We start from the raw sequence: 21,198 nt of genomic DNA on the forward strand, positions 1-21,198 counted from the left end.
GGTGCTGACACCGATAATCGATATTGCTGCCGTAAACGAAGACTTGGGTGTTCTCATGCCTGGAAGAAGTCTTTCTCAAGCCGAGAAAAGTGGTTAGGAAAAAGACGGCGACGACGACTCCTGTATCATCACAATTTGCCAAGTTGTGAAGGAACATCAGCGACCTTCACCACAATTTTGCCATAGACCTTACGATCATGTAAATCCTGCAGCGCTCTGCCCATATCTTCCAAGCCTTCATACTTTCCAAAGATCATCGCTTTCAAGCGACCGCTCTCCAGCATTGCAAGATATCCCTTCCAAATCTGTTCCAAAGTCTTCGGATACCTCCTCCCACTCTCACCAAAACGGTATCCAATGACAGTAGCAGACTTGAGAAGGAGTTTATTCATTTTAACCTCCTCCATCACCCCTTTCCGTGCAGCGAAGCCGAGAATCACGACGCGACCGAAATAGGCCAGACATTTGATGGCGTCGTTGACCATCCCGGTATTATCCAAGCATACTTCGACACCGTTTCCGCGAGTGAATTCTAGGACTTTCTCTATCCATCCCTCTTCCATGACGACTACTCGGTCAACATCCATATCTCTTCTCATGAATTCCGCCTTCGCGCGGTCGCCTGTGAGTGCGATGACTCGAGCTCCTACAGCTTTTGCTACCTTACAGCAAACGCTGCCTAACCCACCGCTCGCTCCACTGACTAGGACTGTTTCCCCCTTTTGCACCTTCGCAATGTGCACGACAGAAGCATAACTAACTGCTTGTCCGGACATGGCAACTGCAGTCTCACTCGAAAGTTTTTCGGGGACAGGTTGAATATAGTCTTCAGTGACACAGATGTACTCTGCAAAAGCGCCTATATTGGCACCAAACACGCGGTCACCTTTTTTGAGGTTGTGGTTTCGTCTGCCGTTTGAGGAGGAGGAGGAGGAGGGAAGGGTTTGTACGATTCCGGCGAAGTCGTAGCCAAGGATCTGCAAGCACGTTTGTTAACCCGTGGCCTTTTTGTAGAAAGTCCTCAGGAACTTGATACAAAAGGCGGATGACACCATCCTCGCTTGGTGTTATTCTGGTGCTTGCCTTGGGCGTGTAGGATATCGGCATGTTGAGGCGAGCAATGCGTGATGCGGATTAGAAACTCATTGGGCTTTGGTTTTGGTACGGGGACTTCGGATGGGGAGAGAGTGGAGATGTCCTCGCCGTGGAATTTTGGGATATGGATGGCTTTCATCATTGCCATTGTGAAATTTTCATGAATAGTGTCTGAGATGCTTGTGGGATGTTTCCTTTTCGCATCATCTTGAAATGCCAGCGACTCTGACAAGCCGAATCGAAGGGGAACATGGTGAGAGCCGAGGTGAACGAGACTTGCCTTGCCAACCAGAAAGAGAGATTCCCACCCCAGCCCGAAATCTTCACAGCGGCAGCTCCCTCCATGCTTCCCCGACATCACATTCAACAACAATGGCATGCATAATTCAAACACAGCTCATCGGGACAGGAAACCGGTCCAGCTTCCACAAAAAACCTACCCCTCGGCCCGCCTTGGTACAGAATTGAAACAAATCCTAAAAAAACCCATCGGCACGACGGGTCGACGGCAGTCACACAATGTCCATCGTCAAAATGAAAGTATGTATGGCCGAAAAGAAAAAAAAGTCTGCGTGGCCGGCACAACGAAGCCGGTTCGTGAAAGTCAATCCAAGGCCATGAATGGGGATCTGGGCCATTGGTGCTCTCCCTCCTTTTGCGAACAAGGATGTCGATCCAACAGGGAAATGCCATTCGCATCATCATCAAACTTTCCCGATGCTCGCTTTGTTGGGAAAGACATGGATCTTTGCAACGCGTGGCAGTGGCAGTAGTGGCAGTGGCGATTTGAGACGTATGTATGTATGCTGATGAACTTATTACGGAAAAAAAAAGAGAAGATTTGAAGAGAAAGATGTTCAACTTTGCACGAGATTACGCAAATCAGAGGTTTTTTTTTGGATGTCTGATGAATGCTACTAGAGGAAAAGGGAAGTCTGCCGCACGTGCAATTGACGAAAGAAAAATCTCCTTGTGGAGACGGTATACATACAAGCCACAACCTAACCTACATCGTGGTATCATCAAGGCACCATCTGAGCGTTGAGGCTTAACGTTACGAAAAAGAGCGTTGCGTTCCAGCTCACAAACTTGGAACGGATTCGATAGGAACGGATTCGACTCCGTCGTTTAGAAAGGCCTCAAGGATAAAATTAGACTCTGATGCATTCCTGCATATGTAAGTCAACGGGAAAGTTTTTGCAAGGAAAGGCAAGCAGGACATACGAAGCAGCGAACTGGCGAGGAGAGGTTCCTCGTCGGCGCACAGCCCTATATTCTAACGAAACACGACGCAATATTGGTCCGATGGCTTCCGCGGGAAGTCTGGTATGTATGTATGAGCACTTCGAGATTTTTTATTATTGACAAGGTGCAGGCCCTGTGAAGGAGCCGTGAATGGTTCCTTGAAAGTTTGTGTTCGGCAGGAGTGGTAGATGCCGAGTAAGAGAGTTTAGGACCGATGTTGTTACTGTAGCCGTGAATAGATGGCTTTCATCATGCCAACAACATCGCGGATATGACCACCGCACGTCTCGCTCGTTGCTGGGTCGGAAATTGCTGTCAAAGTGTTGGGTTGGGAGGACCTTGTTGGCCTAATAAGCGACGACACTTTGATCTTCAGAATGCTCGCGCAGATCTCTTCAGGCGGGTAGAATATGTATGCCTCGTTCGGATCGGCGCTCCGATGAACGTAGACGGACAGCCTTCAGTTGGAAAGTAGCGCTTTCGTTGTGCCTCGGGATTGATCGTACGCTGACATTTGCATGGCTGACACGCATGTTTGTAAATGTTGCAGTGTCCTTGTTACGAGCGCATAAAAGCTCCGGTTGAAGAGCAGGCGATCAATAAGGACTAAATCTGGCGGAAGGCAGGCATATGTGCGGAAGACATTCGGAATCTCGCGTGCTCGCAATGCAAGAGCATCTCGTGCGACCAGTGATGGACGAGCGATTTACAGCGACTTCTTTCCAAGACAGCTGGATTCGAAGTGGTGGTGTGGTTGCTGTCACGAACCTCTTTGGGTCGAAATCGGTACATCATCGTCTGGCTGTTGCAATTCCCCATTTGTCAAAAGTCTCAAGCTTCTCCCACACGGGCAAGTGCTTCGGTTTGCGTTCGTAATCCTTCTGGGTAGTTCGTTCACATTCCTCCGTAGAGCTCCCACCAATACTTTTGGAACTCGGATCCTGGTTGCCATGAGCTGACGAAATGCCGCGATGCAGTACAAACGGAATTGGAAGCTGTGTAAAGGTGGTCTGATCCGCCGAACTCCTACCAGAGCTGATTGCCGGTGCCATCACTCCAGGTGTAGCTCTTCAGACCTTTCCAAAAGTAGGCCCAGCAAATACGGCGATCGACCTTCTAGAAGCTGTGGCAGTAAGCATCTGCAGATCCCACTTGACCTGTTCGTGCCAGGTGCCTCTATCTATTATTGGTGGGGTTCGTCAATGCAGCTCGGCGGCCGATGGTCTGACACAGTCCACGGGCACAGTGGTAGTATGACGAGAGGACCTGCCTGGCTTGTCGGGATTAGGTATCAGCTCGATAGGCGAAGACATGACTTCAAAGTACTGTCTCGTGGGCAGGTACGATGTACCCGACATCTGGAATGCAACGTCAAATGGGCATGTTGCAGCCAGTGTGGCATGCACAATGATCCGAAGCTTGGCCGGTTTGTTTGAATGATGGTCCTGCTTTTTGGCAGCGACGCCATTTTCGAGAAGATGATATCAATGGCATCCGAAAAGCATCATTTCAAGGCTTGGCTTGGCCCACTTTCGATATTCGGATATTCCCCATAGTGGAGTACTTTACAATGCCAGGTAAGGATGTCTTGGTGCTGTTCAGTGTTCATCCTTGAAATCAGTGACCTCACCAAGCCAGCAAAAGACAAGCATTGCTGCACTGGATATTCTGCGGAGCGCCGGTTCGGGATGAGGACGAGAGAGAGAGACACCTTGCATGCTTGATTGTTCTGAGAGTGCGTATACCTAGCCGTCGGTAGATCGGTGGATTGGCGATACTATTAAAAAATCCACCGATGCTCTTCTTTTCGAATAACCGGTTTTTAAGGTATACGAGTCGGTGGATTTCGAAGGCCGTACACTAGGTTATTCCGCCTTAGTATCGCGACTATTCTATAGTCGCGTCTTCTACGTACCTCGTAGATCTATAGACCTAGTATTTAACTATTGTATCTACTATTCTAGCTCTTTCTAATACCGCTAAAGAAGGCTAATAATACGTCCGCAATACCTCGTAAACGGAAAGCTAACAATGCCGCTAAAAAGACACTAGTAAAGAAGACGAAGGTAGCTAAGAAGGACCCTAAGAAGGATATAAGCTCCGAGTTTCTAGAAGTAGGTAGATAGACGTATAAACATAAGGTTTACTTCCTTAAGGAGATATAGAAGTTAAAGGATAAGGCCTTATTAAAGTTTAAACTATAGCAATAGTTTCTATATTAAATACTACCGCTAGATTGCTGCTTAGTTAAGTATAAAGTTTAAGCTATATTTTAAGATAGAGGGTTGTAAGGCGCGCTAGCGTACGTTTAAAAAGAAGTACTACCTATATGCCGCTTATTTAAAGTATATAAGCGGTTGGAATAGCTATCTAGTAGCGCCTAATAATCTAGAGGTTACAAATAAGCACTTTAGGAAGCACCCTAAATGTAAGTAATAGCGTAACGATTGTCCGGACTTTGTATACAAGCTCTTTACTATTATCGAGACTAATATTACGAGTAGAAACAAGGCAGGTACGGGCAGCGAGCTTGCTAACGATAGCAACGTAGATATAGCGGCGGACGAGGATAACGATATAGTAGTAGAGTCCGAGGATAAGGACGAAGAGGTAGATATTCTACTACCTAAAGGGATAACGGTCGAGGAGCGAGACGCGTTAATAGAGGCGGACGTCGACGGCGAGTTAGATATTAGTATGCTATCGGAGTTAGAGATTTAGGTACTTGTTGCTATACGCTATATAAAGGCTAATATCGCGAAGAAGGAAGCGGCGCGGAAGCAGGCTAAATTAGATACTAATTCGAAGGGCGAGAAGGACGACGAGGCGATAATTAACCTAATTAAGAAGAGTTAGGTTCTACTATAGCAGACCTTTGCTAACTTCTTAAAGTAGATAAGGGATGATGCTTAGTTAGCTCGCGAAGAAGCTACTACTAAGCGTGCGAAGGTACGTAAGGAAGAGAAAGCTATACTCGACGAGCGCCGTAAGTACTATATAGATATCGATACTAGTAATATTGCTAATCGGATTATAGACGAGGACATCCTTTAGGGGATTAGCAAAGCAGACCGCGCCCTCCTTGCGATAGAAGTAGCAAGGAATACTAGCTATATCGCTATTATTAGGAAGTAGATAAGAGATAAGGACAAGAGGTCGAATTTAGACGAGTATTTCCGCTAGTTGCTATAGGATATTAAACCTAGGCATTAACAGGTAAGCGCTATTAATAACAACATGTATAGTGCTTATACAACTATATAGGAAGGCTTTATTCCTTATAGTTATAGCCGATAGTAGCTAGTTGTGTTGTTATTTAAGAGAGAGTCTGTTTTTGCTAAAGAAAGTAGTCTTTTAGGTATAGAGTTCGGTTAATTAGGTTACTTTTTCGTCGGAAATGTAGCTTAGGGTCTATACTATTAATTTATATAAAGGTGTTGTTACTTTTTACTAGCTAAATCGCAGTTACGTACATAGTCTATATCTGCTACGAAAAGGAATACTAACGACTCGAACCTTAGTTCTAACCTCGCGCTACTAAGACTCTAGATAATTAGACGCATAACGATATAGAAGGAGGACGAAGAAAGCGCTAGTAGCAATAGAATATAACTATTTAAACTCAAAAGCAGTAACCCTTACTAAATTCCTTATATAATATAGCCTTGCCTGTTCCCTACTACATCGATTAATTATGCTACGACCTTAGCAATTCTCTATAACTAAAACTCGGCCTCTTAGACCTCCCTCTTATCTATACTATAATCTTCTAGGTATTGCTCGTAATTATCCTACATTTCCTACGCAAACGACTTACGGAATAGCTAATATAGATCCTTATAGTCCGATACGATAACTAGTTCTTTATTATCGTCCTCCTAGTCCTCGACTTCCTTAGTAGTAACCTTAGGTTCCGCTCGAAGAGGCTGCTTTCCGTAGCAAAGGATAAAGTTATAGAGTACGAAGTAGGATATAATAAACCTAGACTACGAGCGACTCGAATAGTTATCGTGCGGTCCCTATTTAATAAGTAGGAAGCGCTTCTACATTACTCCGAATAGGCGCTCTACGACATTGCGAAGCTAAGCATATCGTAGGTTATACAACTCTTCCTTATTATCCGGACGTCGTCTAGTAGCGGCTTGTTCTCGAAGGTAGTATCGAGTCCTTTCGTACGGTACGAGAAGTCGCTTATCTTTAAACGAATAACTACTATCGGCGAGGTAGAATTTGCTAGCTAGAATATTAAATCCCTTCGAATACGACTTCTTTAATACCTGTCTATTATTTCCGGCGCCCTCGTAGCCGACAAGCATATAATAAACCCTTATATCGAAGCCGTAAGCCGCTATTACATTCTAATAGATATAGTTCTTTCTATAGCGGTATAGACCTTACTAAGACTACGGAATACTAATAGGAATTAGGGTGCTATTAAGCGCTCCGATTGCGTCTTTAAAGTACTTAAATTTGCTAGCATCCGCACCTATAACTATCCTCGTATATAGTAAGAGGTCGTCCGGCTAAGTAATATATATATCCGCTATTAAATAGAGCGCAACGCTAACCTCTTTAATTAGGCGCTAGAAGGTCTTATACGAGTGCTAATAATTCCTTCGAAGCTCGCGAATACTAACATTATAGACTATAAAGTCGCAATAGATAACTATCTTCTTACCGACCGTTAACTCGCCGCTTCTACCCCTCGACCGTACGAGACCTCGCTCTTCTACCTTCTTAATTAGATCCTTTAGTATAGCCTAGCGCAATCCGGTCGTTTCGTAGCAATCGCGCGGCGGTCTATATAGTACTCGAAATACCTTATATTTCCCCTTCTTCGGCTATATAAGCGTCTAAACTATACCTACTAGTCTATACTATCGTTTCTACTTCGCTCGACGTAGGAAGGGTAGGATAGCGGTAAACTAAGCACTAAGCATTATAAATAGCAAGAGCGCGACTTAGGTATTAGTATCTATAGAAAGAGCTAGTATTCGAGACAATAGCGACAATAGTATAGAAGAAGAATATAGCTATCTATATACTAGAACGCGCTTTCTACCGAAAACCTACTTTTAAACCGCGTTTTCGGTAGACGCTTATACCTACTAGATATAGCATACCGCGCTCGGACGACGCTTAGATAATTAATTGCTTTCCACCGACTAAATCCACCGATTTTGACGGTATACGACTCGGTGGATAGCGACAGCAAGATAACCGGTGGAAGATTTAGTATGGCGCACCGATCCACCGACGGCTAGGTATACGCACTCTGAGAAAGGGATACAAAAAGTAAGACCACGTGTATTGCTGCAGGCGCATGTCCATGCTTTCGGTCGCTTGCTTCCAATCGAAGATGCGGGAAAAGTTTGCTGTTTTGGAAGACCGGGATATGATGACAGCTTTGGACCGGGATAGACACGCAGCTGACTGCTTTGGGAGAGCGATTGGCGTAGGGCACAGTCGCGTTACTCTGAAGTTGATGGACGTTGAAACAAAGATGTGTCAAAAACAAGAGGGTATGCGTTTCTGTCAGACGTTTGCCGCATGCGCTTGGGCCAGCGTTTCACGAGCGCGATCGAGTGCCAAATGCGGCGTGTTTTACAGCGGGAAGGCAATCGCTATACAAGTTGCAGGCGTTCGCATAAGCGATGCGAGATGGTGGTTCGGATTTGTCCCGCCGTCCCATTAGTGCGTTCAGGGCAAACCGCGCGGTGCCAGTGAAAGCATGCGAGGCCAGGATGGAGGCAGGGATGCGGAAAGCAAACAGGCCACGCATGCTGGACACGTCGAGTTTGATGCGGCAGAAGAGGAACATGGCGACGATACGCTTTTCATGTTTGCGACATATAGCGACGGCGGCAGGGAAGAGGTGGCAGAAGCGTGGACGGAAGCGGAGCGGTGCTTGTCAGTGGCATTCTGGCATAGCGTGCGCCCGCGGTGGACGAGTACCGACATTAGCGACGATGCGATCAAACTTGCGGCTTGCGGTGCCAGAAGCCAGCTCCACGGGACGATGGGCCGGCTGGGATGGGGCTGGGTTGGGTTGGGCAGGGAAGGCAAGGAAGGCTAGTGTGGCTGCGATGCGCACTGTCAGTGAAGCACTCCTTTCACCACCTGAGTCACGATGGGCAGCGCAGCCTGGAAGCGCTCAAATAATCATCGTGATGGTCGGTGCAGGCGGACGGCTCGCTGGCCAGACGTGCCGCGTACGGTAAGGGTCGGCAAGCTTCCCACTCCAGCGTCTCCCCGTCTGCCGGAAATGGCTAGCGATGCTCCAGGAGTATGGGACGATCGATTATACTTCGGGCATTCGCTCCGCGCCCCGCTAGAACCTACAAGCGCGCACGCTAGAACTTCGCAGTGACTGCAATGTATCATATGCGTACATATATGGCCGCAGCAGGGACGTCGGTCAGCCAGCAATCGGTCTGCGATCGGCGATAGGCCTGCGCGGGCGTGCTGAGCCCATCTCGCCACTGTAATGGTCCAGCGACGGCGACGACAGCGACGCAATGCGGGTGCAGACGCGGACGCCGACGCGGATGTGTCGACGCTGTGCCACAATGCATTCTTGTTCGCGGGCCGGCAGCGCCTTGATGCAGGTACCAGACTAGCGTGTCAAGCGCCTGTGTCGATCCAAGCCCGCCCCTAGTTTGAGCCGCTGAGCTGCGCTGCGCTGCTCCTTGTCGTGTCGTTGTAACTTGTCGGGCTGTTTGTAACTTTGCAGCGGGTGTGTCTTCCGCGGCCAGTGCGTTCATGATGCGAGGGAGATTGTTCTGTCTGAGCCGATGCCCCTGGTGCTCTCACAAAAGAATTTCCCATCCCACCTCCCTGGTCGTTTGCGCAAATGTATACATATTTCTGACCGTCGTCGCTCTCTTCGACGCCAGCCGTCCAGCCTTCTCCTTCACCACCATCACACGCTACCTCATTACGCTCCTTCGTCTCTTCGAGCCACAGACATCCCCAAGGCGCACGCCTGACTCCTGTTGCAGCCAGCCCAGAAGCCCGCTGCGCAACCGTCTGCGCACATTATTTGCAATATCTCGACAGCATTCCAGAGCTCGCCTTTGATACACCCTGCGCACACAATCGGCCTCCGACGAATTTTGCAACCAGAAGCAAGCCTCCTTTCCCATTCGTCCTTGGTGCGCCGTGACTTGCAATCCACTCTGACAGGCCCTCGCTGCCCTTGCGAGAGTAAGTCATCCACTCATCCCCGCTCCCTTGTGCGACAGCGCATTCCACAAGCCCTATAAAATCTGCCTCGTCCGCCGGCACCTGCTGACTTTTCGCTCAGACTCAGTCTCCATGATTACCAGAGAGGATTCCCAAATCTTCAACATGGGTCGCGGCGCTTATGACACCACTGGGTAAGGTGCCTCGGTGTCGTTGTGTTTTCGCATGCCGCAATCTGACGCCGTCGCAGCACGCCCAAACCGAAGCCACCACCACCGAAGAGACGGTAGTATCCTTCTTGCTCCCTGGCCATGTTTCTCCACCGAGCAATTGTCGAAGCCGAAGCTGCCAACTTTTTTTTTTGGCTTTGGCTTTGCAGAGCTGCAGCTACCGACTGCCGATCCACCGCACAGCGCCAGCGCAGTGCAGCTACCTTGCTGCTGCATGCATGAACCGCCCTGGCATTCGCATCTGCGCACCACTTCTCCGCCGCGCAAATTCGACAACGACAACATACCGCACACCGCACACCGCACAACACCACTTTTCGATTCCGAGCATAATACCCTATTGAGCGTTCACTGTACTGTATGTCTTAGCGGCTTTGTTCCCGGTCCAATCTCTTCACCTCCTGCACGCACATGATACAACAACACCCATCAACTACCGCGCGGCATCGACTCCCGCATACCTAATTTCACCACCTTTCGACCACCGCTTGCTTTTACGGACCCGGGACCCTTTTTTTTAAACACTGGCGTTGGGTAGAGGTCTGGTGGCAACACCATATTGGCAACGGACATCATGGGTTAGACCACTGGCAATTGCAGAGCAATCTGCACTGTTGGCAAAAGAATTGTACATTACATTTGGCATCTTCTTAAGGCGTTTTTGGGGAGGCAATGGCACTGGCGTCGCGATACTGTTGGACTTGAAAAACTCCAACTTCGAGCATGTTTTAAGGACAGCAACATGTGTACACCACTGGCTGGCTGTCTGAACACGCATAACGCAACGCACTACTGTTTGTTGTTTGAAAATGGCCATCAATGGATAACTTGATGGCAAACATGGGATAGGATTAATGGGCGCGGCGGGCGATTTTCCTTGTAATTACAGATACCCATCATTGCAAAGGAACCGGCTGCGTGACAATCTGCGCTTCATTCATCCATCCCATCCACTTCCCTTCCCAGAAACTCGTCTCACCATCGTGAGAGATACATACCGTCGCACATCATCCCCAAGCCGGCACAAGAATTTCTACTGTACGCCGCATCCACTTTTTTTCCGTCCTGACAGCCTATGATGTCGACGCGCGTCTATCGTCTAACAGGCGCGCCGCACTGTCCCGTATGTTGTGCAACCTGGCTGCCGGCAACCTGGGCCATGTGACTACAGTAATGTCGGTGCTTTCGACAAGTTCTGTCTACCTGACAGCTGCCAAAAGTGGAGCAGAGGGCGTCGTCTTGCCAAATTTGTGGGTAACGACACCAAGGGTGACACACACCGCCGAATGTATGTTTCTCCGAGTTTGGATCTTGAAGCCTGGTTTTTGGGAATATGTCACAGATCTTGCGAGTGACCGGCGACGATGGCACTACTGACACTTTGGTTGCAATTTTTCGATGTAACGATGCCACAGCTTGTCCTCTACGTCTATTCTGGAAGGAAGTCTCCACTGGTCTCTTTTGGTACCCGTTTCGCTTGTCTCAATTGGTGGTCTTCTCAAACACAACAGAAATCTCGCCGTCGTCGATTGTGTGATGGATGTCAGGAACGGATTTGGGAGTTTGTAGGACCAGTGATAAGGCGAGAACTTTCTTAGGCAGCGAACCCGCAGTCCTGATCCTGATCGATGGGTTTCTAGCATTGGATACCGAATGTACGACATCCAATTCGTAAGTCCCATCCTTACTATTCAAATCTTTGTCCAAGATCGCCGCAGTGGCGTTAGATAGCCGCGATACCAGAGACGGGTCAGCGTCTAGCAAAATGCCACCCATCCCTAATGCGCCAGATGGATGAGAAGTCGCCGCGTCAGAAAGAGGGACTCTCCGATCTCTCGGCGTAACATCATGGCACCAAAATGGAACGCTGCCTCGGTCTGTACCAGTTGGAAAGGTGACACGCCACTGTAATTCCACTCCGTCGGGACGCTTTCGGCCTCCTACTTTGGGACTGGTATATGAGATCCCGGTATCAGTCTTTGACAGCCGATCTTTGATGCCGCCGAGCTCGCCGAAGTCTTCGGAGGAGGTGGTCAGGGCGAAGTCGACGACTCCATACGATTTGTCCCACCAGTGACCTTCTCTCTTTTCGGGATCGTCGTTTATGAATGCTATCAGTTCGAGATAGGTGCCGTCTTTGAATAGTACGAGCTTGTTTTCGGTCCTGTTGTCGGCATGCCGACCGCCAGGACTCACGGTGAAGTTGTCGGTGATCCATGCCGGCGGGTCCACGATGTCTTGGTACGGAAGCAGCAGGACGACGTGGTCTAGCTTCGCGTTGATCTTTGACATCTTGATTGTCCGAGCTGGTTGAGAGCGCTTCCGAGCTTGCGGCTGGTTTGATACAGAGTGTCGATGAGTGTTTCGGAGGGCGTGGTGAGGGGCACAGGCCAACGCAGCCAAGTGAAGGCCAGGCCAAGACGCCAAGAAACCCAACCCAACGCGAGCAGGGATTCACGTCTCACGTCTTCCTGTCCCATGATTGCTCTCAACTACCGCCTCTCTTGTTCATCACGCTGCTTTATGCGCCTTCACACTGACTGCCACAGATGAGGCATTCGTAGGAGAGCGAAGTGATGTCGGAGCTGTAGAGGAATGGCATTTGGGCCATCAAATGCGAGAGCAGGAGGTGGATAGCCGCAGCTAAGTCCTTCGTGTACTCTATAATTTGCTTTCACCATTCTCACCTGAGCATCCCATTCACTTTGGCGTTTTCTGTGAAAATGGCAGTCGCGTTAGGCAGAAGCGCTTCTGCAGCAGCGGCAAGCTCACTTCGACGTGAGCATTTGCCCCTCTACAACGTCGACTCTCGTTTCGACTTCGGCCTTGCGACATACATCCGTTATCATGGAGCGCCCAGCGCAACCAGCGCCGCCGGCGCGGCCACCACAGAAGAAGGGGCCGCCTCCGCCTCCGCCGCCATCATGTATGGTCTGCACCGACCACACCGACCTCATCCGCGCCTGCCGCAACTGCCCAAGCCACATCTGCCAGGATTGCCTCAGGAATCGCTTCGACCGGAGTCTGGAAGAGCCATCGATGTTTCCTGCCTCCTGCTGCGCCATCATACAGCTGCACACCGTCCTTCCGGAATATTCGACTGACAAAGCGAACCAATACAGACGCAAGTTCGAAGAGTGGCTCACGCCTGCGAAGATATACTGTAAGTTCACGACTCCGCTCGCGCGCCGGCGCTCTGCAGCCCACGTCCTTCCGCGGAGTCACTGACGCGTCCACAGGCCCCTCGCCAACCTGTTCAGCATTCATCCCAGAACGCAACGTTCCAAAGCAGCAGCGACCACCGCCACCTGCACCTTCCCTTCAAGATCTTCTGCTTCAAATTATCGACGAGCTTTTCAAATGCCATCATTCTCGCTTCTTCCAGGGAGACTACAACGTCAGCAAGACACTCAGATTCCACGAGTGGGTACCCAAATCGATCGACCTCGACGATATCAAGCAGAATGCTCTCAATGGCGAGTACGACTCCGCAGCGAAGTTGACGATAGACATGTCGCTCATCGCGACGAACGCAAAATTTGTCATGGGAGCGTCACACCCCACAAGTAAGCCAACTCCGCCGGCTGGCCACAGCCATGCTCGCAAATTCAAATCCCGCTTCACAGATTCGAGCTCCAAAATCGGAGTCTAACTTGTTATGAACGCTTGCTAATTCTTCTTAGGTCATGCTGCGATGAATCTGTTCGCAGACTACAACAAACTTCTGGCACAACTCACCGATCGACTAGTCGCAGACACTCATAACAGGCCTCAGATCACCCATCAAGACATATTCCCCTGCCCGACATGCCTCATCGCAATATGCGTCAAATGCAGACAGAAAGCGCATCCGGACACGGACTGCGACACCACAGAACTCGACCACGAGGAGACCTTGCTGGCACAATACGGCTACAAGCGCTGTCCTAGATGCCGCGAAGGTATCAAGCGGATGCTCGGCTGTGCGCACGTTCAATGCCGTTGCGGCGCTCACTTTTGCTGGAATTGTGCGAAATCGATTGACGACTGCATGGGTGACTGCGTTAGCGACTTCGATTCGGAAGGCGAGGACGAAGATATGGACGAAGACATGGATGAGGATGAGGATGAGCACGAGGAGATATATGAAGAAGCCGCTGAAAGAATGTCGGAGGATGGTAGCAACCGCGACGATGCAGGAAAATCGCCACGCGCTGATAGTCTCACGCAAGGACGATCACCTCCGCCTCCATTATCTGAAGCTTACCAAGCGCTCCGCGCGCCAGTCAACCTCGACGCTGGAGGTGCAGCACGGTGAGTGAGCTGAGTCTGATACTAAGTAAACTTCACTAACATTCTCGCAGATGGGCTGGAAGTGGACTCAATTTTGGCGAAGAGCCGAAGGAGCCTGCCGTTCAGGTCTGGTCTTGCCAACATCACTTTGAGAAATTTGCATCTCCAAAGGACGGCCAGAACTACGGCAATCTTGGGTAAGTCTGCATGGACTTTGCTTTGCTGGTGTGTGCTAATGGCTCTCTTTGCAGATATATGGAATGCAACCGGTGTTTTCTCCACGTCAGTGAGACTGGTGTGCACTTCCAGAGAAACCCGGGTGCCGAGGCAGGAGCGTGGGAGTGCAATGACTGCCGGTTGATCGTATGTGAGGGTTGCAAGGAGCACTACGAGGATTGAGCTGAATAGGATAGTCACCGAATGAAGAATCTGCTTCCATCACAGGCCGGCGGCTGACCATTTGACATCTTTCCTCGCCATTCATGTAACCTGAGAGCAGTTGGAGTCGACGATGAAGGTAAAGCCTTGCCATGTTATCACAAAGTTCCTCGGAGACTGGATCGCTCCCACAACGTACACGAGTCCGAGGACATGGAGTCCGGTTGCGCGTGTCATATGTTTGCGCACAGCGGAGAGTTGAAAGCGGAAAGCGAGGTAATTTACCACAAGAAATCACTAGAAGTCTTCTTATATTGACACATCACCGAGGTAGTGAGCGCATTTCTCGCACCTTGTGTGAGTCGATGACAGTTGGAGCTGCTGAGGGAATGCAATACCAAGCTATCTCCTTCACGACTCGCAACTCGAATTGCTTCGACAACGTAGACAAGTCCAAAGATGCAAAATTTGGTTGCACGTATTGTAGATCTACTCCAGCACAGAGTCAAATTTGAGGTGAGTTACTACAAGGAATCACAAGACCTCAGGAAAAGCTCAATCCTAACACATCGCTGAGGTACCTACGAGTTCCCTATTTTGTTTTTGAGTGAGGTGATGGCAGTGAGAGAGGCTTGAGGAGCGAGGTAGCTGTCTTTAAGGTATCACCCGGCTCTCTTTATTCGTATTGCTTCAGCTAGATAGAGCGGTCTAAGGTAATGACCTTCTGCTTCAACTCTCGTTTTAGTTGGAGCGCTGAAGAGCTCAATGTGAACTGAAGCACTACCAGGAGGATCTCACGAAGGACACATGCCTTTCTCATATAAGATCGGCGGCTGAGGAAATCAGCCGATATCTTGCGAGTGCGATAGCTGCACATCAAGATGAGGTACTTGGATCCACATCACCTCACGCCTTAGATTCTGGTCGGCTCCAATCTTGTAGATCTCACCAAGGCAACGAAGGATTAGCCTGCGTCTCAACTGCTATGAAGGGCTGAAGAGTTGGATATCAGGTGAAGCACTACCAGACCTTACCGAATGCTCGGAGTGGAGGACATGGCTTCTGGTTTTCTTATGGACACGAGGCCCAATGCCTTGTATCCACGTTCTCAGAGCATGCGGAGATGAACCTCTCGGTGGAAATCTGCAAGCCATCACCGGAATCCAGCAGGTCCAAGGATCTCCATCAATATGCTATGGACCACCGCACCGGCGTTGCGCTCCATGCTCTACGCATCAGGCAAGGTTTCAGAGTTGTGGCTCGAGGTGAACTCACATGGTCGTAGGAGAATAAGAATTGCTTTGAAATTCTCCAGCAAAGAAAGTAGGCGGATAACTGACTGAACTGGAAAATCGAGTGCCAAATTTAAGCGTCAGTGACGGACCCTGCTTCCACGACACGAATCAAGTCCGAGCAGCCAAATTTCGGACGCGTTCCTGTGCCGTCAAGCAAGCGGGAAGAGCAGCTACGACACCGAGGCGAGATCCCAGCGGCAGACGCTGACAAACCAGGTCTTGATGGAGATGTACACTTTTTCACGACCAGACATCATTTCATCAATCTTCGCTTCATAGCAGAGGAGCACAAGGACACATTGATCATGGAAAGAAGGAAGCACGAAGAATAAAATCGCCTTCTACTACCTGATTGCTGATTGAGCACCATGTCTGTCCGTTGACATGCCAAGGCTGTTGCACCGAACGCGAGGAACTGTCCAGGAGGTCTATCTCCGTTTCAGCCCCTTCCTGGTTGAACGCAAGTAGAGGCAGGCATAACAAGCACCTTCTACGATCGGACTTTCAACTGAATGGTACCTACTTACTCTCCTTGCGTTAGCAAGGGTCTGAGGACAAAAGTCAGCTGTCCTACACAGCTATCCTTATAGACTAGAACAATCAACCTACAATACCTAGATACTGCACTATTAGACAATACAGCATATACTAGGCTTCTAGAAAGGATTATATAGAAAGAATCATTAAAGAAGATACGCGATCCGAGCTTATAGTACCTATCTTATACCTAGATTGCGCCCGGGCCTAGTAGCAAGAAACAGTAAACTAGCCTACCTTGCCCTCTACTGCTACTATCGATTCGCAACACATCCTATCTATATATGCATCCGTAGAGCTTGTAGAGCGAGAGTTTCTCTAGGGCCTTATACTATCCGATAGGGGACAATTAGGTCGCAATATAGGTATTCGAAGGTAATCCGGACGCTATTTATATAGCGTTTCTTATAGAACTACGTTTTGTAATTTTCATTCGTGTATCTTTGACTTTAAGTACTCGAATATATAGAATCTCTTTGTCTCCGAGTCTATACGCAGGTACGATTCTAATATAACTTTTAATGAAAATGCGTAGTTGTTGTGCTATAGTACTGTATACGACAACGTATAAGGCTTAACCTATACGATTTGCGACATTTGTCCTTAGGCTCTTCGATAAAGACATCTTTAGGCCGCTAAACTATATTAAGAGCAAAGTAATAAAAGGGGCAGACCGTAGAAGGTACAAATGTAGCGGAAGAAGTTACTATAGAGAGCCTAAGAAGGAGGTAGCAGGAGGTTACGACATACTAATTAACTTATCTTCTAGCAATCAATAGCCGAGATTACTAGACTCAAGTTTGTAGAGTTGAACTAGTAGCAGCTTAAACAGGCCTTCGCAACCTTATATTGCTTACTAAGTGTCGTCTTGCGGGCAAAATATTTCTTTCGAGTGTTTTGTAGTAGCTTGCGCCGGCCTAAAGCTTAGCTACAAAACTTGGAGTGTATGCCTAGGTGTTAGGGTCTATTACGTGCCTAATGCCTAAGGCTGCAACTGCTGCACTCTATCTTCGGACTTCTATATAGATTAGTCCTTCTTCTAATATATTAGTTATATTAAGTAGTTATAAGCCCCCTGCGTTTCTAACGTATATAACATATATTCTAATAGTTAATCCGACTACTACGTAGCTAGCGCCTATTACTAAAAATTGCGCTAATACTAATACCGTCGCCGCCGCCGCCCTCGAGTACTCTAGTAGGTACTAGTCCGACTCGAGTTAGTTACTATTAGTATTAGCTGTCCGCTATACTAGTTCCTAATATTAGTATTAGCTATCCGCTATACTAAAACATAGGCGCGCCTATTAGCTGCCTCTTAAGACAAGTCTATAGTCTCTTTCTATATTATCGCCGTCGCTGTCTGCAATAGCTTCCCCTATAATATCTAGCGCTTATATAAGCAACATTCCTAAGCTAAAGAATAAGGAGAACTACCTATTATAGTTATATGCCGCTAAAGGCGCCCTTAAGGGTATATTAGTTTAGCGCTATATATAAGGCTATAAGAAGGGTATGTTAGCAGGTAGATAGGGTAGTAGTAGGTACAAGTAGTATTCGATAAGGAACTAGGAGGAGAGGGAGGAAGGTAGGAGAGTTAGCCTAACGCTAAGCGCTAAGCCCTACCTAAGGCATTAAGACCCTAGCTTTACTCGGCCTAGTTATATGCTAATTACGTGTAGCCTCTTTAGCCCTAATATACGCTTCCCTTCTAAAGGCCGCGCCCTCGTAGCCGGTCTTTGTCCTAGTCTCAACCTCTATTGCTGCTAACTTAGCAGGTCTAATAAGCTACTTAGCCCGCGCTAAATTAAACACTTAACTACCTAATTATGTAACTATGTTAAACCTCACCTCTAATAATACAATATATAACTCTAACTGCGCTATCTCTATATATAATGAACTATAAAGTAATATATATCTATAAGAATTAAAGGCCTTCGACTAATTACAATACAAGCGCGTCTTCCCTACTGCAATAGGTAGACGTACGAGGTATTGTAGCACTGCCTCCGTTCTAAGTAATATCGTATCGAGTTCTTTGCGTCTACTCTTAAAAGACCTAGTAATGTCCGCTTCCGAGGGTTTGTCCGTTTCCGAGGGTTATTGTTCTTATTGTTCGTAGTTTCGCTAGCCCTAATTAGCTAGGTTTAGTAGCCTTTAAGTGTTAATCTTATCTTATCTTTTCAAAAAATACAGCTCGTCTAGTTTCTATAGGTAAAGGCTATTATAAGTGCAGTAGTAGAGGTTCGCCTCGCTTAAAGGGTTAGATAGATCGAGGAGTAACCTATTATCCGCAAGATCGACCCCGGCTAGCTTAGCTCTATAGTTTTTGCCCTTAGTTAGTTAGTCTACTAGTCTACTTAATCTTTTAAGCGGCTTAAAGCTTTAACTTAGCCTTAAAGTTTTAATTAACCCCTTAATAGGCTTAATCTTTTAGGCGGCTTAAAGTTTTGATTAAAGTTTTAATTAAAGGTGCCTTAGGCTCGTAGTATAGGTAAGGTTGTCTTAGCAGATGCAGTAATAATAGTAAGTAATGTTAACAATAGCGGCGCTAGTCGTCTTGGCGCTAACTTTACCTCGCTTCTAATCTCCTTTTTTAACTAATAATACACTCCGCAATACCGTTACTAATATAGCCGCGCCGGCCGCGCCGTCTTCGCCGATTGCCTAGGCCTCGAGGCCCCGATAGAATAAGGGAACAAGAGGGGGACCTATAGGGCGCGTTAGTAAAGAGGTAGAGTCCTTAAAAGAGTATACGATTAATTAATAGACGCGTCGTAGCGCGCCTAGTATAGTCTTATTGTCCTAGTTTGCTAGCCTCTAATTAGTTAGCTAATAGCACCCTAGGGGTAGCATTGTTCCTAGGCGACATTATAGGCCCTTAGCCTTCTTCTTGTTCTTTACACTAGTCTAATACTTATCTAACAACTTAGTTATATCCTTAAACGAGTCTTCGGCCTCCTACGAGTCCTATTTAGGTAAATAGCCTTGCTATCTTAGGAGGTACTCCTTCTTGCCTCGCCTAGTCCGATAATCTAGAATACGTTCTATAGACTATAGCTCTTTACTATCCGCTAGTATGTCTTCGTGTTTAGTAGGGGCTTCATCCCCCTCGCGTAGGTAATATAGCTTAAGGAGGGATATATAGAAGGTATTATAGATAGTATAATAAGGAGGGAGCTATAACTAATAGGCCTATACGGAGGAGCCCTTAACTTCTCGAATGCGGAATAGACTAATGTACCTTAGTACTAGTTTAGGGCATGTTTTGCTATTAGGTAATAGGTGTTTACGGATACGGAGGTTCTTCGTACTAAGCATAACTATATCGCCTTGTTTGAAGGTTATTAGCGTATAGTGTTTATTATAGTAGGCCTTCTAATAGGCCTAGGCCTTTGCTAGTTTGTTAGCTATTATAGCGTAAATTTCTCGCATCTTTTAACCCCTCTTAATAGCCGCTAGCGTCTTAGGTGTTAGTACTTAACGCGCTTCCCTTTCCTTACGCTCGGCCTCGAGCGAGGTAAATAGGTCTTATAGTAAGGCGGCGTTCTAGCCTATTATAGCTATATATAGTGAAACCTTAGTAGATAAGTGTATACTGTTGTTATATACGAATTCTATAGGCTATAGGAGATTAACCTAGTTATTAGGGTTCTTATTAATATAGCTGTGCAGGTACTGCTATAGCGTAGCATTCTGCCTCTCGGTCTAGCTATCTATTTGTAGATAGAATGCTATAGACAGGCGATGCTTAAGTCTTAGCTATAGGCATATCTTACTCTAATAGTAAGATATAAATGTCGAGCCTCGGTTAGAGACTATCCCCTTAGGGGTTCCCTAATAGCTGCAGAAGATGTTATTCTATAGTAACTTAGCTAAGTTAATAGCTATCTAATCCTTCCTAGTAGGGATGTAACGAGTGCCTTTAGTAAATTAGTCTACGACGACTAGGATAGCGTTAAAGATGTCTTTGCTTCCTCTTCGCTTAGTAGGGGGAAGACCTATAATAAAATCTATTGTAAGCTCTGCAAATAGCTTCTTTAGAACAGGGAGTAAAGACAACTCGCTAAATAGTAAGTGCTTTAGTGCTTTAACTCGCTAGCATACTGCATAGGTCTGTATATACTCCTTTATATACCGCTTACTATTCGGCTAGTAGTATATACGCGATAGTAACTCGTACGACCTCTCTATACTATAGTAACTAGCGAGTTTACTATTATAGTGCCTCTTTAAAAGCTCTTGTCTAATCGATTGTTTAGCGGGGATATAGTATCTGCCCTTAAACTTTAAGTAACCTTTGTCGTCGATCGACTAATTGTTATTACTCTTACTAGATCGGGTCGCCTGCCTACTTACAAGCCTATTAATACGCTCGATAGCAAAGGCGTCCCTCTACTAAGCACGTAACAGCTTATCTATAAACGATTAACTATCCCTATTTATAAGGTTATTTAATAGCACCCTCGCTATCGAACGAGGTACGCATTGTATATATCTAATAGTACTAGTAGCCGGATTAACTGCAACCTCTTCTATAGTACTGTCGCTATAGATAGTAATATCTTCAATCGAGTCGTTATAGCTCGAGCGATCTACGTCCTTTTTAACGTATACTAGAAGAACGACAACTCCGCTATAGTATTTGTTGCCGCCGCGGGGTCCGGAAGTCCGCTTATCCTACGCCTACTTTATAGCAAGGTCTATAGCAATCTTATACTACAGGGTTGGAAATAGAGAATTAATATATTAGGTTTCGCTATCGTAATTAGGTCGCCTCGATAGGCTATTAGTAGGGTTACTTACGCCTAGCCGATATAATACATTAAAATCGAACCTAGCGAGGTAGACGGCCTATCTAGCCTATCGACCTATAACCCTAGTAACCTTCGTAATTCTACGGAGGTTGTTATAGTCCGTATAGACCTAAATAGGGTGCTAAGCACTATCGAGATAAT

At 47.3% G+C, this 21,198-nt stretch overlaps 9 protein-coding genes across 9 annotated transcripts; 6 read left to right on the forward strand and 3 right to left on the reverse strand.

Annotated features, from left to right (window-relative positions):
- Positions 1-128: 128 nt before the first annotated feature.
- Positions 129-1,361, reverse strand: MYCFIDRAFT_213751 (uncharacterized protein; the record flags this gene model as incomplete). The annotated part of the gene is made up of 1 exon (XM_007924003.1): positions 129-1,361. Exon 1 carries the CDS (start codon positions 774-776, stop codon positions 129-131), a length of 648 nt encoding a protein of 215 aa, XP_007922194.1. The 5' UTR covers positions 777-1,361.
- MYCFIDRAFT_210155 (uncharacterized protein) lies at positions 597-1,362 on the reverse strand. Its single transcript, XM_007924004.1, has one exon. The coding sequence runs from the start codon at positions 1,105-1,107 to the stop codon at positions 883-885; it is 225 nt and encodes a 74-aa protein (XP_007922195.1). The 5' UTR covers positions 1,108-1,362; the 3' UTR covers positions 597-882.
- Positions 597-4,064, forward strand: MYCFIDRAFT_206417 (uncharacterized protein; the record flags this gene model as incomplete). The annotated part of the gene is made up of 18 exons (XM_007924005.1): positions 597-1,284; positions 1,316-1,360; positions 1,396-1,735; positions 1,778-1,858; positions 1,887-1,896; positions 1,943-1,983; positions 2,017-2,135; positions 2,176-2,272; positions 2,305-2,464; positions 2,506-2,521; positions 2,570-2,681; positions 2,717-2,743; positions 2,790-2,883; positions 2,916-3,284; positions 3,318-3,617; positions 3,664-3,733; positions 3,759-3,917; positions 3,943-4,064. The coding sequence occupies exons 1-18, from the start codon at positions 1,272-1,274 to the stop codon at positions 4,062-4,064; spliced, it is 2,175 nt and encodes a 724-aa protein (XP_007922196.1). The 5' UTR covers positions 597-1,271.
- A 3,635-nt stretch (positions 4,065-7,699) lies between these two features.
- On the forward strand, positions 7,700-8,675 carry MYCFIDRAFT_171072 (uncharacterized protein; the record flags this gene model as incomplete). The annotated part of the gene is made up of 4 exons (XM_007924006.1): positions 7,700-8,034; positions 8,065-8,415; positions 8,441-8,545; positions 8,573-8,675. 4 exons carry the CDS (start codon positions 7,700-7,702, stop codon positions 8,673-8,675), a joined length of 894 nt encoding a protein of 297 aa, XP_007922197.1.
- Positions 8,676-8,827: 152 nt separating this feature from the next.
- On the forward strand, positions 8,828-10,099 carry MYCFIDRAFT_87010 (uncharacterized protein; the record flags this gene model as incomplete). Its single annotated transcript, XM_007922493.1, has 4 exons — positions 8,828-8,948; positions 9,342-9,494; positions 9,647-9,719; positions 9,913-10,099. 4 exons carry the CDS (start codon positions 8,828-8,830, stop codon positions 10,097-10,099), a joined length of 534 nt encoding a protein of 177 aa, XP_007920684.1.
- A 1,138-nt stretch (positions 10,100-11,237) lies between these two features.
- Positions 11,238-12,050, reverse strand: MYCFIDRAFT_213752 (uncharacterized protein; the record flags this gene model as incomplete). Its single annotated transcript, XM_007924007.1, has 1 exon — positions 11,238-12,050. One exon carries the CDS (start codon positions 12,045-12,047, stop codon positions 11,238-11,240), a length of 810 nt encoding a protein of 269 aa, XP_007922198.1.
- A 552-nt stretch (positions 12,051-12,602) lies between these two features.
- MYCFIDRAFT_78554 (uncharacterized protein) lies at positions 12,603-14,426 on the forward strand (the record flags this gene model as incomplete). Its single annotated transcript, XM_007922326.1, has 5 exons — positions 12,603-12,918; positions 12,995-13,321; positions 13,439-14,048; positions 14,099-14,224; positions 14,279-14,426. The coding sequence occupies 5 exons, from the start codon at positions 12,603-12,605 to the stop codon at positions 14,424-14,426; spliced, it is 1,527 nt and encodes a 508-aa protein (XP_007920517.1).
- A 112-nt stretch (positions 14,427-14,538) lies between these two features.
- MYCFIDRAFT_171077 (uncharacterized protein) lies at positions 14,539-15,041 on the forward strand (the record flags this gene model as incomplete). Its single annotated transcript, XM_007924008.1, has 7 exons — positions 14,539-14,635; positions 14,664-14,708; positions 14,740-14,762; positions 14,792-14,876; positions 14,911-14,921; positions 14,954-14,982; positions 15,014-15,041. The coding sequence occupies 7 exons, from the start codon at positions 14,539-14,541 to the stop codon at positions 15,039-15,041; spliced, it is 318 nt and encodes a 105-aa protein (XP_007922199.1).
- An 80-nt stretch (positions 15,042-15,121) lies between these two features.
- Positions 15,122-16,032, forward strand: MYCFIDRAFT_171078 (uncharacterized protein; the record flags this gene model as incomplete). Its single annotated transcript, XM_007924009.1, has 7 exons — positions 15,122-15,172; positions 15,196-15,265; positions 15,292-15,343; positions 15,374-15,417; positions 15,458-15,683; positions 15,721-15,728; positions 15,776-16,032. The coding sequence occupies 7 exons, from the start codon at positions 15,122-15,124 to the stop codon at positions 16,030-16,032; spliced, it is 708 nt and encodes a 235-aa protein (XP_007922200.1).
- Between the last annotated feature and the right edge of the window lie 5,166 nt (positions 16,033-21,198).

Source organism: Pseudocercospora fijiensis, assembly GCF_000340215.1.
Source record: "Pseudocercospora fijiensis CIRAD86 unplaced genomic scaffold MYCFIscaffold_1, whole genome shotgun sequence".
Classification (NCBI taxonomy): domain Eukaryota; kingdom Fungi; phylum Ascomycota; class Dothideomycetes; order Mycosphaerellales; family Mycosphaerellaceae; genus Pseudocercospora; species Pseudocercospora fijiensis.

Coding starts and splice junctions, on each gene's coding strand:
- MYCFIDRAFT_210155 (XM_007924004.1), bottom strand. CDS start 1,107: ATGCCGATATCCTACACGCCCAAGGCAAGCACCAGAATAACACCAAGC.